We start from the raw sequence: 14,229 nt of genomic DNA, 5'->3' as shown, positions 1-14,229 counted from the left end.
AGTGTCATGAGTTGTTATAGTGCCTAGTACAAAGATGGCACCTAAAGCAGGAACAGGGGGCAGTTCTGCCGGGGATATTGACAGGGAGCACATTCCCCTGCTCTCTCAGAGCCGGGCTGTAATAACGTCTGGCACACCCAGTAGAAGACTGGACTCTGTATTTCCTGGCCCAAAGACGATCGCATGATTTGGGTCCAGGGGCTAACAATGGTCGATACCCCTATTACATGCCAGAGATCAGCACCTACTGGCTCCATTTGCAGCTGCCTCCACAATGACCCTCCGCGCCCCCTGACAGCTGAAGAGGTGGCTATCTTCTCTCAGGGCAGCCTGCGGCTTCAGTGGTGACGAGACAAATGGGAGGGGGAGGGAACAACGGGACCGTGGCCATTTTGAAAGAGAGCAGAGATCAACAGCCGCTCAGCCCACGTAGGAGCTGGTCAGTGTGTGGTGTCACAGCTGGGTCTCGCTGCGCCGCGCCTTGCGCGCTGGCACCATCCGAGTGCCCGGGGGCAGCGGTGCGCGGAGCCCGGCTTCGGAATCGTGCTGCTGCCCGCGCTGGGGGGAATGTCCAGGCAGCTCATGCGCAACCCTGCGCGCCTGCTCTCCAGCGGGGCCCTGGGCAGGAACCAGGCGGCAACAGCAGCAGGTGCCTCTGCTAGGGAGACCTCCTCCTCCTCGGCTGCAGCAGGAGCAGGGACACCGGGACACGAAGGTTTGTGTCTCTGCGTCCCCGGCAGAGGGCAATGCTCACTGGGCTGCTGAAGGGACAACACTTACGGGGTGGAGGGAGGTTCAGCGAGGCGGCTGCTGCTGCACACCGGAGCGTGCGATGTGGAAGCGACTCGCCTGCCGTCCCTCCCGCGCATGGGAGCGGCAAAGCCACCCGGTGCCCTTCGCTGCAGTGCGAGAGCCGCCAGCCGGACCCTCCCCGCGGCTTCGCGCCTGCAGTCGCGACCACGTTGCTAGATTACAAGCCGTCTCGGAGCCTGCGTGGTTTTTAGGAGGCCCCTCACCCCATGGCCTTTAGTAAATGCCACGGTTTACGCGCTGATCAATAATAACTCCCTCCGCTTCGAGAGGCTTTTGGGTCATATCAAATGTCCATTTGGGAAGGATCAGCATTAAATTCTGAGTAATGTGTCCCAATGTGGGAGCTGCAGATTCTAAGCTGATTTATAGGGGGCTCTGAGCAGTTTATTTATTAAACTTGAAAACCAATATAGGAATTCTTGATTATCTGGGGACCCCAAGTTTTCATGTGTCTTGATGACATTCCATTTCTTTTGTTGGAAATTTGACCTCAGCATGAAAAACAGTGCTGTACCCTATGCTGAAGACAATGGTTCAGATTTGGTGTTACCCTCTGCCTGCTTTGCCCCTTGCAGAGCAGCTGATAACCCACTTCAGAACAGCTGATAACCCACTTCAGCCAGGTTTATGGCCCCCTTGTGTCATCAGAGTGGCACAAAGCTGATGAGTGTACCAGTGAATCTGACCTGATGATGCATACAACAGAATGGAGACTAAAGGATAGCATCCTAGTTGGAGAAGTGATGACGCAGGACCTCTGCTTATGTTTCCTTCATGAGATAGATGCTTTGCCTAGAGAGAAGTCTTCACCTTGCACTGGACAAAATGAAACCATACAGCAGGTGACTCAAGCTGCTGCTGCTTCTTCTTTTTTTGTTTTAATTAAGGGTGCTGCAGTCTTAAAGAACTGCTATTGGATATAGTGCTGTACTGACTGAGCCCCATCGCTAGCTTGCTGTTTCATTTTTGAATAGCAGTGAATTTCTTGATTCTAAAGCCCCATTCTGCTCTCTTCTCCAATCCCTATGCTTCATGAAGGGTGAAGTCCTGTTCTGAGACCTTAAGTGGGATTTGTATGGGTCAGAGGATTTGTGCCGACTCATCACACAGTTGAATTTCACTCAGAAAGAGTCAAGCTTTAGAAGTATAGATGGATGAACATGCATTTAAAATTAAATGCTATCTGCAGTTTGGGGTGGCTCGAGACTGCCATAAATATGTTTCATAAACAGTGAGAATAAAGGCTGATTTTACTTTAATCACCCTAGGGATGTAACAGTCCCTTGGAAGTGGAGTGTCTTATTGCTGTTGTTACATCCCAAGGGAAAAATCCTGGCTCATAATTGGCTAAAACAGTGATGTGATGAGTTAGTAGACTTCTGCTGTCTAGGCTCCTCAGCGGTGAGCAATATTGAGATCTAGAGCAATATTAATCAATCAGATCACATATGTCAAACAAATAAATGCATTCTGAGTGGATGCATCTGAGGTTAGTAAAAACTATCTGTCTCTAGCCGATCCGACAGCAGTTCTTATTTCTTTCAATGTAAAATGTATAACACCTATCCTGGACTCTAGGAGCCTATGCCAATAGCTTAAAATAACTTTAGAAGCATAGCCAACAGCTTCTCCTGCACCCCAAATAGTAATATAATAAAGCCCCCCAAGTGCCCCTTCCGGCACAAACATCATCCCTTATATCCCCCCAAACTTGTGTAAACAGATAACTATGCAGTATGCCCTGACTGTTCACAGACTCAGGTTGTTTTGAACCAATGGGGGAATTGGGTTCCAAAGCTGAGGGCTCCTCACAGCAAATATCCTGCTGGGAGACCCCGCCCCTTTCTCCTTTACATGGAAGAACCTCTGCAAATTACAGCTGTGGTAGTGTGGAACATGGAAAAATGTGATCTCTCAGGTATAAAGGTCTTCCTGACTGTCCCATGAGAAGTGAATAACTGGGCCAGATCTCCAGCTTTTTTAAATCGGATTTGTTCTATCGAGACCAGGGAAATGAGGCCAATTTACACCAGCTGAGAATCTGTCACACTGGTTTTTTTTGTTTTTTCCCCCCCTGGACTTCAGACTTCAGGTCCCTATAGACTACTACTGCTTTAAAGGAAAAACTGTCACATTTTCAATTACGTACGATGAAAACATTTAGAATATATGTAAAATTACAGGTACTGAGCCAAATTCTGCTCTTAGTTTCATTGCTGCTGTTCTGGAATATCTCCTTGTAAATTCATGCAGTGCCTAGAATCCCCAGCTACGACTGAGACCCCATTGTACTGGGTACAGTACGCACACTTAGTAAGAAACCCCAGAAAGTAAATCCAACTTCTTACACTGAGACCAGAATTGGACCCCTTGGTTTTCTATTTTGGTAGAAAGAGAGAGTTACTGTATCTTGAGGTAAATATGATTATTTACTACTTTCAACAATTAATCTTGTTAGAAGTTAATGTTTATTGTAAAATGGATTACTGAGGGCTGTTTTAAGCAACCTGATTGCCTGCTTTGCTTAACATTAATTCTGTAGAAATTTCTTGTACCTCCAATACCAGTTGAAACTACCTCTTGCATTTAAAAATAACTTTTTTCCTTCATTTTTTAGCAATAACAATGACACCACAGCGCATTTCACCCAGAAGAGTGATGCCCCAGCTGTGCTTGAGACCGTCCGCTCTTCACAGCTGGTCTTTGTTATTAATTCTCGGGAAATATCTTCTGTCCTTATTTACTGTTGCTTAAATACAAGCCTGGCAAAGATACTGTATATTAAAATGTTTAAAAATGTTCATGAAGGAATGATGTAAGTGGTAAAAATAATATGTTGGATTTACCTCTGTTTATTTTAAATATCTCTGTCGTCTAATAATAATAACATTTTAAGCCTTTCAGATCCCCTTTTTAATATATTAATGACTTACTAAAAAGAATGTAAGTACACTTTTACGCTGATTGTTTTCTTCTCCCCCACGCAGGGAAGAAGAATGTAGTCACTGAAAGACATGGAACCATCATGACAATTGGGATTAACAGGCCAGAAGCCAGGAATGCTGTGAATCAGGAGACTGCAGCAATGCTTCTGCAGGCATTCACCTCATTTGAAGATGATACCTCGCTAACTGTCGCTGTACTTCATGGAATAGGTGAGATTTGTTATAGCCCTGGCTGGAACCCTCCCTCCTCCAACCCCCTCAGCGGGTGGTCACCAGGCTGTTATAATTAGACCCAACATTTGAATCCAACGTGCTTTCCAGCCATCTGGGTCTGGATAGAGTCCAGTCACTGTCTGACTGAGCCTCTAGGGCATGCTCCTGGCATGCAGACTCCCTGTCTGGCCCTCTTCTTGGGATGTGGGACTCCTCAGTGTAGTTGCCCTCAGCCTCAAGACCAGTGCTGAAACTCCCCTGCTGTCTGTGCATGGTTTCCTCATAGCTCTAGTTTATAGTTTAACTCTTTGGGGACACATGTCAGTTAAAGTAGGGAACACAGACTTTATAAAGGAACTTCTTAAACACATATACTTTACTCATAGACAGCACAGCAGAATTACAGATGTAGGCAAAACAATAAACACATGAATGAAATTCCTCTCCTGCTCCCCCAGAGGCCAGAGTGCTCACTGCTTCTGAGAGTTTTTAGGGTTTTGGTCAGTTTCTTTGGGGGAAGGGAAAGCCCGTTCTGTGCCCACTTCTCCAGCTGTGTCCTCTATTTCTTGTGACAGGCTGACTGTCTTACCCAAAGTGCTCATCTCTTTTTAAAAAGCAATCTGTAACATCTTTTCTTTTTCTGTCCTTGTGCCAGGGATTTTCTATGCCCCAGTCCCCCAAGGCTTGCTAGGCATAGGCAAAGAGTTTTTAAAACTCAGTGGTTCTGCTTGTAACAACCTCCATTGGCCATTCAGGGCAAAGCTGTTCAGTTGTTGATGGCCCTATTTTACTTCTCCAGACATAGTTTGTTCACTACATGCCAGGTCCCTGCCACCAAATGAATGATCTAATTCACAATGGCTGTTACAACCATAAATGATATTAGGGATTTATATGTTGATCCAAACATATTCCCCGAACTGTCACAAGGCTATTCTCTTCCTCCTGAGATTAATCTTCTACAGTTCTAAAAAAAATGGAATGTATTAATTTCTACAGAGAGGTCTGGTACACGGCTCTACCTTGTTTGAACAGTAGGTGATGAAAAAGCCTTTTTGGGTTTATTTAACCCATGCATGTCTTCTTATCAATCTAAACACACGACTGAATAAATGAATAGTGAAGTATGATTTACATCCAAAAGCATGATTCTGCAAACACTTGCACACGTGAGTAACTTTATGCCCATGAATAACTTGTATGTAAAATGTTTGCAGGATCAAAGTTAATTAGGGTCCTGCTCCTACAGACTCACAAGTATGAAAAAAAAATTGGGGGGGGGACTCATGCTATACTTTCACAGACAGTGAAGTGAACACTGATTTTTGGATGCCTCATATTTTGTGTGCCCAGCTTGAGACATGTTGGTCATGAACTTCAGAGGTGCTGCTCACACCTCTGATGCTCATGCTGACTTCCAGAGGAGCTGTGAGTACTCAACACTTTGGAAAATCAGTCTGAAGTTGTCTCAGGCTTGGCATTCAAAAATGGAGGAACCCAAAATAAATGACCACTGTTGAACATTTTGGCAATGGTATACCTTCACAGGCAGTGAAGTTGTTAATTATAACCTGATTTTGGTCAGAGTCTCTTTTCTCTAATAAACATCACTGTTTGTATTGCTGCCTTTTCAGCAAAATAGCAGCTGTTCCCAGATGCTGCTAGGCTTTTTTACTCATGCTTTCTTGACTGTGTCAATGTACATGTTCACTTATACACTGAACTTAAAGTTATGAAGAGGTAAAATATTTTAGATACAACTAACTCAATTCATTTGATGCTTGTTGTAAAATGTGTCCTTGAGTAATAGTTGTTTATAAGCTAGTAAGAAACTCTAGAGACAAATTCCTGTTTTTGTTCTTTGAAATATGTATAATATCATGACAATTATGCTTGAGGGTCAGATACCCAGCTGGTATAAATCAACATAGCTCCATTGATTTTCATTAACTGAAAATCTGGCTGTTGGAGGTTTTTTACTGTAATTATACTGCTCAGGTGCTGTGTGACTTTTGAGAAATCTTTTATATTTGAGATTATTCTACTCTAGGTGACAAAAAAAAAAAAAACCCGATGACTTATTTTGTCCAATACAAATGACTTATTGTGCCCACGGACGAGGGTAAGACAAGGAACATGTATTTGAAAATCAAAACAGGAAATGAGAACATGCATATTATTTAAGATGCATATGCAGTTTTTTCTTGCTTTATTCATTTATCTTGGAAGCACTGCAGTTGAATTTAGGATGACTGAGACATAAAATCCAGCACTTGGAAAAAAACAACCCCACCCTAAACTTCAAAGAGTATATGAAAGTACTTGTGTGAATTGTCAGATGGAGGTAGCAAAATAAGAAGAGACACATTGCTAAACTTTAATTAGAAGTAGCTGTCTTGTCATTATCCAGAGAGGAGGAAAACATTCACATTCATGGTGGAAATAGCATGTTAGTTGTTTACAGTCAGAACATTTAATAGCAATTCCAGCAGTGACTGCCACACCAGTTTAAAGACAGTTTACATTTGCAGGGTCAAATCCTGGCCAAGTCACTTCCCATTTACTTCTGCAGGATCAGTATTTATAACTAATTGCTCCTATTATTTTAATAACTTTTTGTGCGTTCCTCTAATTCCCTATTCCCTGGCCTGCCTTGATAGCTCTCAGTAGTCAGAGATGCTTTTATCACCACTATGTTTGGAGATCTATATTTTGCTCCAGTTTAATTATTTTAGTTAAAATATACACATGCATGTGTATCTTATTATATAAATAGCTCAGCACCTAAGGCTCTAAAGTTGTAACTATTTAAATTGTGAGATTTTTAGATGTCATTGATGCAAATTAATTCATTTCTAGGTTGTGTTTCTTTTAAAAAAAACCAAAAACCACAAAACACTTTAAAATACAGGCCCAACGAGTAAGGCCTGTTTAAAAACAAACTGGAAAAAAGGCCAAATAAAAACAGTCTCATATTTTTGAGAGAAGACATTTATTTTTCTCAGGGGAGGAACAGGTCAAATACCCAACCTGCCATTAGAGTTTTGTGTGTGGAGATTGCTACACTTTTCCAAACCAAGCAGGTAGTTTCCTAGATCAGCCTTGACTTTGACATGGGCCTATAATAGGATTTAGCTGGCTGAGTTAATTAGTTTGTATTTTCTTTAACTTAATCTCTCATATCTGGCCCAGATCCACTAAGTTTTTAATCAGTGACACTCAGTCTTCCGGGAATGAGTTATCAAAGGCAACTGGACTTGTGGCCTTCTCTGTGGTATTTATTTAATTTATGCCAGTGTATGTAATGATTGAGCTCTTAGGTGTGTATGGTTCAGCAAGAACAGACTCACTTACCCATTTTACAAGAAAACTCTCTCTTATTCACTACAAGAAAAACGCACTGAGCCAAATTCACCCCTGGTGTAACTTCACTGATTTCAGTAGAGTTACAGCGGGTATGGCTTTGGTTTATTGGCTCTGTTCATACATCTCATAGTTTCTCTAGCCTCACTCTTCTCACTTCTCAGTCTGCCTTTATATGATTCCTCTCACGCAGCATCCTAACTCCCAAACCAACTATCAGCACAAAAGCAATGACTGTCCTATCACTGGGCGCTACCATGTATTACAGGCAAACACTTATATTCCTTGTATTCCTTGGTCTGTTTAAAAGAGAACTGGATAAATTCATGGTGGTTAAGTCCATTAATAGCTATTAGCCAGGATGGGTAAGGAATGGTGTCCCTAGCCTCTGTTTGTCAGAGGATGGAGATGGATGGCAGGAGAGAGATCACTTGATCATTGCCTGTTGGTCCACTTCCTCTGGGGCACCTGGCATTAGCCACTGTCGGTAGACAGGATACTGGGCTAGATGGACCTTTGGTCTGACCCGGTACGGCCGTTCTTATGTTATGTTCTTGTCTTTCTGGTGTCTTCTGAAAAGACAAGATTTTTAAAAGTGACTTGTGATTATTATTATTGTTGGTGCTTCAAACTTCAGGTGCCCAAAATTGAGATACCATAAAGGGACTTAGTTTTCAGAAAGTGCTGAGCCCACTTTCTGAAAATCAGGCCCCTTTAAAGTATTGCAAGTCAGGCACCCAAAAATTGAGGCACCCAGAATCACAAGTCACTTTTGAAAACTGCACCCTAGGGTGTTTTTTGTTTTTTGTCCCCCCCACCCCCCGTCTCCAGACTGATGGTCATTCGGCTTCATAATACTTAATACATACAGAATACATGCTAACAATGCTAATACATGCTTAATATTAATACATGACAGTTCTTATTCAAATATAAAAGAGTTGCTAGGCTGGAGTCAGTGGTATTACTGAAGTCCTGGGAAATTTACAGAAGTTTTGTAGACTAAAAAAAGGAAAGTTGTGTGTATATTTCAGAGCTTTACATCCCCGGCACATATGCATGGGTTATTTATGCCACCCTAACTGACTTAACAGAGAGAATTAGAACATTGAATTTTGCAGCCTCGTACAGTGGTTCCATCTGTTAAACTGTATCAGGGAGGTTCTTGCTCTGTGGCCTTTTATGTTTTAGAGACAGCAAGGGATTTCTGTCCGTTGTATAGTTGAATATTAAAGTAAATGTGGTGGGCTGCAATGTTTTGATTTTCATTGTGGTGGAGCAGCAAGCAGCAGTGCTTTCTACTGCTTCCAGCACTCTGCAGTAACGATACCGCAGTCATGCAAGAAATGGTCTGAATTCACTCTTTCCGCTGCGGGTAGCTGTGTGGAGGAGGCACACTTTCAGTGATAAGGAAGTGGAGGGGGTGGAAGGGCGAATAGGTTTTTGGCATGCAGCGGTGAGAACCCTGGAAGTGAATTCTTGTTTACTTTGTCTTCACTTTCTTTTAAATGACACATCCTTATAGAATGCAGCCTTTATTCAGTGTTTAATCATAAAATTGGCATCCGCAAAGGAAGAGAATATGGAGGGTTACTAAAAAGTCAGTGCAATGCTGATATTAGACCAGGATCTTCAGCGCCAAAAGACCAATCTCTTCATTTTCTTTCACCATCAAAAGATTTTTATTTCTATGTTTACTTTTTAAGAAGCTGTTTCATAATCTCAGCCAGCATATGATACCGCTGTCTAGTCTTGCCATAGCCCAAATGGTTGTAAACATGCAACTTGTGGCCTCCGGGCACCTATGTGAGATTAGGTGGCCTTGCTGCTCTTCATAGAACCTCAGATTTAAATATAGGAATAATGTGTATTGTATTAGGTGACATAAAGGCAAATTCTTCCCCACACACTCCTTTGAGGAGCTGGAGTGGCCTGCCTGCATGGGACTTGCGTGGTTCCCCAGGGCTGGAGTGGGGCTGGGCTCCATGCCATGGACGTGAACCTCTTGTGCCTTACAAAGCCAATCTTCCTGGAAGCACACTGTGCCCCAGTGCACAGGGGAGGAGTAGGAGGTTTGCTAGTTGATCCCTGGCTACACGGATCTACTGGGCCTTCTTAAGGGAGTTTGTGCTGCAGAGATTGTAGCTTTGAGATTGCAGTGGTGGGCATGAAGCAGTTTAGTTGCTGCTCACAGCTGTGAGAGAATCTTCTTCTTCCTCCCGCCCTCTGCCCCAATAGAACTAAGACCAGGAGAGTTGGTGCAGGGTAGAGATTTTTTTTCTTTAAAGTCCATTTCTGGAATAGTGAACACCACCAGTGTCGCCCTTTCTTTCCCCCAAAGAACTTTGATCTGCGATAGGTAAAAGCTGATGGTGTATTCTGAAGTAACTTGATGTTTTCTCTTGTTTGTTTGAAAACTGAGATGCAAACAGGACTACACTACTAAACTGTAAACACTACTGTATTAATATAGCTCTGAGTGCAATAACTTGTCATACTGCACTGCAGAAATGCACTGCAGAAAGCTGTCCTTGTGTCTTATTCACAAATGATTTTGTCTTGGGAGACAATCTTGGGAGACCTTTCAGAGTCTCTTTCAGCATTAATAGCAGAGTTGTTCTTGTTCCTCATACCCATTAACAGAGGTTAATTTTCAAAACAAAATTACTTTGCACTTATTTATCTTCATCATTCATCTCCCCAATATTAAATGTGTTTTGAAAATTGTCATGGAGATTCTTAACTTACACAGCTTCACATAAACTATTTTATTGGAAAAAGTGTTGGAGAGCTAATGACACTCATTTGGTTTATGTTAAGAGTATTTAATACCCACTATTACATGCTATTGCATTGACTAATGATTTGGAACGTAAAACAGAAATTGGTTTTGTAGCATCCCTTGGAGGAATCTTACAGAAAGTTTAGAGGTTGTGGCTAGAACATGTGTTTTAACCTAGTTTTAGTATAATTGGGTCCAGTCCACACTGGCTGGCCAAACCGGCTTATAGCCCAGTTCAGCCACAACCATTTTTAAGACCTGCTTAACCACAGCTGTTAAACACTGTTATCTGGCTTTTGCAGAAAGGGCTTTAATTCATACTCAGGGTCATGCTTTTACAGCCGTGATTTGGGAGATTTCCTTAACCGGAACATGGATTGTTTGATTCAAACCTGTATGAAACTTTTCTCCCAAGAGTTCATTTTCTGACATGGATTTCTTTTAGATTTCTAGACTTGATATTTCCTTCATCTCATTCACTTGAATGAAGAGAGTTTAATTTTGTGTCAGTGTGTTGTGTAACTCCTAGGTGAATTTAGCACTTATGAAAATGTCATTCTTAGTTATCTTCTAACAGTAGCTCAGTCTGGATTTTGAGTAGCAATATGTGTTTCTACAGTAGTTGTTGGCTTTCCACATTCAGTGACTGCTCCTTTCTCGTATCTCACAGTAACTTTCATGAGAGAGCTTCTCCATATTCATTTATTAGTCAGGTGTCTAACCCTTCCTTGGGAACTAACTTTCATCCTGAGTTACTATATTTTCCTCCTTTCAGGCTTCTGCGTTAACTGCTGTCATGCAGCCTTTCTTGTAAGGAAAACGCTACCTTAGTTCATCTTGTTCAATTAGATTATTGCATGTTATCAAGAGATCGTGACACTATTTCTTATTTTTTTTTCTCTCTTCCTTCCAGATTCTTTACCAAGGAGGTTTTGGAGTTCCAACAAAATCATCTCAAAATTAAAGGGCAAATTCTGCCCAGCTTTATGTGAGTGCACAGTGTGGGTGAGGCCACAAATATCCTCTCCCCATTCTTCCACTACCCTGGCAAGGCCCAACCTAAATTGCACTCCCTGTACGTAGGGGAGTGATAAGATTGCTCCATCCTTACTTGCAGTGTACATGCTGTCCCAGAGGGTACAGGGACTAGGCAGGATCATGTCTGTATCCCTGCACACTGACTAGGGGAGCTCCCTATAGCGTGTATAGCAGCATACATGCTATCTCTGTACACACAGGAAGAATGTTTTCTCTGAGGCAGAATGCCTCTCGAGTGTTCTCTCTGCGGCAGTGTGGCTCTGCAGTGCCCTCCCCGATAAGGCACAATTAAGCCCTTTATCTGCTTTCTTTCCCTGACATCATTTGTCCATTGGTGAAGTCATTCTTCATAAAATAAAAAGAGACTTCAGCCTCACCCTAAACCTGTTCTTTTTTCATCAATTGGATCTGCTATTTGTAGCCTACATTCCCAAATTGTGGTCTGCTGTTCATGTGAGATGTCATCTCTCTTACTATTGTTGTTATTTATTATTTGAATTTTCATAGCCACTTTGAATCAGGAGACCTGCTACCTAAACTCCCCCTTTCTGCTTTCTGTAAGCATTGCTGCCTGGCATGGACACTTTCTTCCACAGAGCAATTCAGAACATCTATGTCCATTCTCTCACTGTGTTGCTTTACTGTTGATAACCGATGGGATCTGTGGAAGTGATCCCATTAAAGAGAAAACAGGCTGATTTATCAGTAAATGAAGTTCTCTGACAAGTTTATCTTCTCCACACGCTCATAGTCTCCCTCCTCCTCCTCGTTACTTCAGATCTTAAATTCAAATCTCAGTCCACAAACCTGAGGGCCAGATCCTCAACTGCTGAATATTGATGTAGCTCCATTGACATTAATGGAGGACCGGATGAGGATATGGTCCTGAGTTGGTGATGTTAGCCCAATACTTGAAAAAGAACTGTTTGCTTGGGATGGTTGTTGAAATGCACACTAAAGCTTTCTAAGTCTATGTTTCATGGATCCCACATCCCATGTATCGATACATGTGCTTATCCAAATAATGTGCCTCTATGGAGGAAATAAACCACTTGGAGAATCAACCTACATTACTATTAAGAAGTCTTTCCCCCTCATTAGTGATGTGACTCAACAGTACCCGGTTGAGCTGTAGTCAATAGAAACAATGACATTAAAAGAATGTTGAGAGCCTAAAGGGAAGCACTCAGGTCGTGAGATGGTAAAATTAAGGTTGCCTGGACAATTTTTTACTCTGCCTCCTTTTGTGCATGTTAATGTTTTAAAATATGACCGCCACTAGCTTTCAAACAAATAGTTCAATGTACTTTTAAAAAGACAATCTTATGGACACATTTGGCATGTTGTAGCCTTTCAGGCAGTGGGTACTGTTGGGCCTTACATTGTTTAGCAAATTTCTCAGACTATCATACAACTTTTTTCTTCTGCCATCTTAGATATGCTTTACACCCACTTCAAGGCCCTTTTGTGCTGCCAGAGTGATGAAAAGGGACATTAGTATAAATGAGAATCAGATCCTTTGTCTTCATTGACTTACCTTTATACAACTGAAAAAGACAGGTCTAATGGAAGAGCTACTTCCTGTTGAGATATCATTAAAATTTATGTCAGATCTTCAGCTGGTGTAAATTGGTACAACTATACTGATTTCAATTAAGCTATACCAATTTGTGTCAGCTGAAGATCTGGCCCTATGTCTGTAATAATAACAATAATAATAATTTTTTCTACCACTCTAGGATATATGAGCCCTAGTCATGGACCAGGACTCCATTAAGTCCTGACAACAATATTAACTTCAAAATGAATCAGAAAAAATTAAAGGTAGAATAAATGAAGAACCTAGATCCAGAAAGCTATTTAGGCTCCTAAACTTCCACTGATTTCAATGGAAGTAAGGGGCTAAATATCTTTTTGGATCTGGGCCTAAGTGTCTCTCATAAAACTGGATGGATCTACTATACGTTATACGCCACTTTGGGCTGGCATAATGTACCCAGAAACCAGCTTCACTGGGTAGGGAGCTGAAAATGACCCCTTGAGAATGGAAATTTTCATGCACCTTTAACAGTAGGTGTGACTACACTTTCACTATCAATAATCCCATTTGAAAGTTGTAGCGAAATGCTGCTGTCACTAAATGGATGGACAGAAATATAGAAATGATGTTTGTCTGAGATTTATGTATACATTTTCTGATCCAGAGCTGTTCCTTAGATGTGTGTAAAAATTGTCTGATGCAGACTTTCAGCAAGGCTTTCAGGGTGAAATAAGCTTCTGAATAAAAGAAAATGGTCCCTTGAGCCACCCCAAAAGCAGCTCTTGGACAAACCTCAAGGAAAAAATGTGAATATTTGGAGCTCCAGTGACCCCACACTGATGCTTTCCTGAATTCATCACTGCGGAGTCTAATTTTTGCGGAGTTTTGTAGGAGGTAATTTCTGCGCTGGTTATGATTTGAAAGAGCTGGCCCACAACCCAACCTCAATAAAATTGGAACAAGATGTCACCAAAGGTCCTGGTCCCATGGTACGTACTTGGAAACAGAACTGTGCAGCATGGAGAAGTTTTTGCAATTCAGTGAAACTAAAGTCAATTTTCGTGGCTTGAAATTGCTGCAGGACCATATCATTGTGTTTCAGTTGTTTTGCTATATGTGTGAGAGGCAGCTGTTTTGCTTTTAACAGACAAGAAAACTTTAAAATCTTGATTTATGGAAACAAGTGACAAATTTCTGTTAACTTGCAGACACAAAAAGGGGAAAAAATACTTGTCTTCTTTGAAGTTAACTAAAATCAAATGGGATTGTTTCCCCAAAGGAAAAGTAGGAGTTTAGTTATGATGCATCACCTCCCAGACATCTTGGAAATTATATGTACTATACCCTCTGTTTATATAAATATGAATTACATGATTATGTGCACAGGGTCATTTGTAGTTCAAATGAAAATATAGTAGGCAGAGACTGTTGAGGGATAGACAGGATCCAAAGATCTACTATTAACTATTTTCCAGCATGGTATATCAAACCTTTTTTCTTTAAGCTGAATGGTAAAGAAAACTTTGGCCCAGTGT

General features: G+C 41.7%; 1 protein-coding gene across 1 annotated transcript in view; it reads left to right on the top strand.

The window, feature by feature from the left end:
• The first annotated feature begins 400 nt into the window (after positions 1–400).
• LOC135874200 (enoyl-CoA hydratase EchA19-like) overlaps positions 401–14,229 on the top strand; it is a 38,495-nt gene continuing 24,666 nt past the window's right edge. The window contains exons 1-3 of the mRNA XM_065398957.1: positions 401–715; positions 3,801–3,968; positions 13,586–13,683. Coding sequence (XP_065255029.1) covers positions 568–715; positions 3,801–3,968; positions 13,586–13,683 — 414 coding nt within the window. The 5' untranslated portion in view covers positions 401–567. The remainder of the gene's footprint in view (positions 716–3,800; positions 3,969–13,585; positions 13,684–14,229) is intronic.

Source organism: Emys orbicularis, chromosome 2 (genome assembly GCF_028017835.1).
Source record: "Emys orbicularis isolate rEmyOrb1 chromosome 2, rEmyOrb1.hap1, whole genome shotgun sequence".
Lineage (NCBI taxonomy): Eukaryota > Metazoa > Chordata > Testudines > Emydidae > Emys > Emys orbicularis.
Note: the sequence above shows the minus strand (reverse complement) of the source record. Positions and strands in the feature narration are given on the sequence as shown.